Source organism: Ostrinia nubilalis, chromosome 1 (genome assembly GCF_963855985.1).
Source record: "Ostrinia nubilalis chromosome 1, ilOstNubi1.1, whole genome shotgun sequence".
Classification (NCBI taxonomy): domain Eukaryota; kingdom Metazoa; phylum Arthropoda; class Insecta; order Lepidoptera; family Crambidae; genus Ostrinia; species Ostrinia nubilalis.
The window spans coordinates 4,563,986-4,566,564 of record NC_087088.1 but is presented as its reverse complement, the minus strand read 5'-3'; the positions used below and the strand labels follow the sequence as shown (position 1 = coordinate 4,566,564).

At 34.2% G+C, this 2,579-nt stretch overlaps 1 protein-coding gene across 1 annotated transcript; it reads left to right on the top strand.

Annotated features, from left to right (window-relative positions):
• The first annotated feature begins 418 nt into the window (after positions 1 to 418).
• Positions 419 to 2,044, top strand: LOC135075130 (putative nuclease HARBI1). The gene is made up of 4 exons (XM_063969479.1): positions 419 to 938; positions 1,009 to 1,290; positions 1,445 to 1,832; positions 1,913 to 2,044. Exons 1-4 carry the CDS (start codon positions 684 to 686, stop codon positions 2,041 to 2,043), a joined length of 1,056 nt encoding a protein of 351 aa, XP_063825549.1. The 5' UTR covers positions 419 to 683; the 3' UTR covers position 2,044.
• The last annotated feature ends 535 nt before the right edge of the window (positions 2,045 to 2,579 follow it).

Below are 2,579 nucleotides of genomic sequence, written 5' to 3'. Positions count from 1 at the left end.
GATGCATCGCTATTACTTCGACTAGTTTACCCTTCTAGGTTTGTATAGAGACAATCTTATTAATTTTATTCAATTTTGTAGTGCTTCCAAGCTTCTTAAAGCTCGACCAGAAAATCTAACTATAATTTTTGCAGAAAAATTCCTATTGCTCTCTTATTCTATTTCCATATTTCAAGCAAATATCCACTTTGATATTGAGATTCAAAAGAGCCGTCCTCTTAGATGAGTCAGAAGTAAATTATTTAACTGAAATTCAACTTATAAGTTAAAAAATACAGACACGGGAGAGCCAATGAATCAGACATTCTCATGAAGACAAAGCGACGCAGGCGCCGTCACATGTGGACCATATTTCAAACCCCTCTCACCCCCGCTAAGGGAACCAATGAAAAAAACAGACTCTTATTTATAAAGTCTTACGGTCTTATTCATAATCATTTTTCACATTTTATCAAATGCTTATTAGAGGTTTATAAAACGTTTGATAAAAATTGTTATTCATAATCGTCATTTAGCGCTAAAATCCTCTTATAACTGTGTGATAAGTTATCGAGAGCTCGGGCCTTGTTTAAAGCTCTAATAAACCTATTTTAACCTAACTTTTATAAATGTCATTTCATATGAATGTCACTTCGTTGGTTTATTTATTCAAAATATCCTTGCTGTGATCCTTGCTTGTGAAAATGAATGCTATAAATGCAATTGTGCATTTAGCCAATAATGCCGACCCAGCGCGACGTAGAAAGCTCTACCGCCAACGAAGCAACCCATTCGATTTGCGGGACCTAAATTTTAAAATAAAATATAGGTTCAATAAGGACACAGTGCGCACCATCATAGATTTGGTGGAAGATGATCTGGTTCAGAGCGCTAGAGGTGGTGGCACGTGTCCTGAACTGCAAGTTTTAGTGGCCATAAGATGTTGGGGACGTCGTGAGGTAAGCACAAAAAAGTGTTTTATTTTATCCCTTTGTCGTGGCTGCTATAATTATTTTCATACATTTTCAGGTACAAGATGATGCTGGTGACCTCCATGGCCTAAGTCAGCCGACAGTGAGCCGGATATGCGCCAGAGTCGCGCATGCAATCGCGAATAAGGCAAATTCCTTCATCAAAATGCCTATCACTATAGGAGAGCAGGAAAGAATTAGTGCCAAATTTAGAGCAATTAAAAATTTTCCTGGGGTGATAGGAGCCATAGATTGCACCCACATTAAAATTAAAAAAACCGGAGGTGACATGGCCCAGTACTATATTAATAGAAAAGGCTATTATTCCCTGAATGTTCAGGTAAAATATATTTTGATTTTATACAGTTTACAACAGAGAAAGATTTGTTTTAATAATGTCTATAATTTTTACTTTGTATGATCTAAATTTTAGCAACATTCAACACTATATTATTGGATGGATTACCTACAGGATACTGTTTTTTTTATTTTAGGTTGTCTGTGATGCTGACCTCAAAATAATGGATATAGTGGCTAGATGGCGAGGCAGTACACATGACAGTCGAATTTTTATGGAGAGCAATATAAAACAACGATTTGAGGATAGGCAGTTTAGAGGACGCCTTATTGGCGATTCGGGCTACCCTCTTCTGCCATATCTATTTACACCTATTTTAAGGCCTAGTCGTCCAGAAGAAGAAGCATACAATAATGCTCACATCTCAACTAGGAACACTGTTGAAAGGTGTTTTGGGGTGTGGAAGCAGCGGTTCCAATGCCTACTCCATGGCTTACCAGTAAGCCTCCAAAATGGAAAAGCTGTGATCATAGCATTGGCTGTATTACATAATATAGCCATTGATATGAATGACACATTGTTAGGTAAATGTTATCAATTTGACTGTACATAAGGAATACAAATCTTTATGACAAAATGTTGACAAATTCATAATATTTTTCAGAACAACATATGGAGCAGGTCCCTGTAACTCCGCAACTTTCGACGGAGAACAGTGTTCACGACAACCGACCTTCATTGTTGAGGCGTAGGTCGCAGTTGATACTACAAAATTTTATAAATCAACATTTTTGAATGGTACTAAAATACATTTTGAAAAATTCCAACGATTTACTTTTATGTAATGTCATTTGAGTTCATGAAAATGTTGTATTTTAATTTTTCAGATACTGTTCCTGGCATCTTAATGAAAATAAAAAGAATATTTGATTGAAAAATACCTGTATTTCAATTTTCAGTCCAATTTGTTACTATCACAAAAACAAAACCTGTAGTTCTCTTTAAAAAAGCAATTATTCTGCAAAAATTCAAAACAAATTACTTTATATCACTAATTTAAGTACAATTAGTTTCAACAAACTTACTTATTAAAAATCACAGTTCAATTCTTTAAAACAAAGAAATTGCTTAAGTATAAACGTTTCTATTCGGAGGTTATCAACCTTCTACATTTAAAACAAAATAACCATAATTTACACTATTATTATAAAGGCGAATGTTTGTGACTAGGCATATGTGTATTTACTTTATATCACTAATTTAAGTACAATTATTAAACTTACTTACTAAAAATCACAGTTCAATTCTTATAAACAAATAAATTGCTAAAA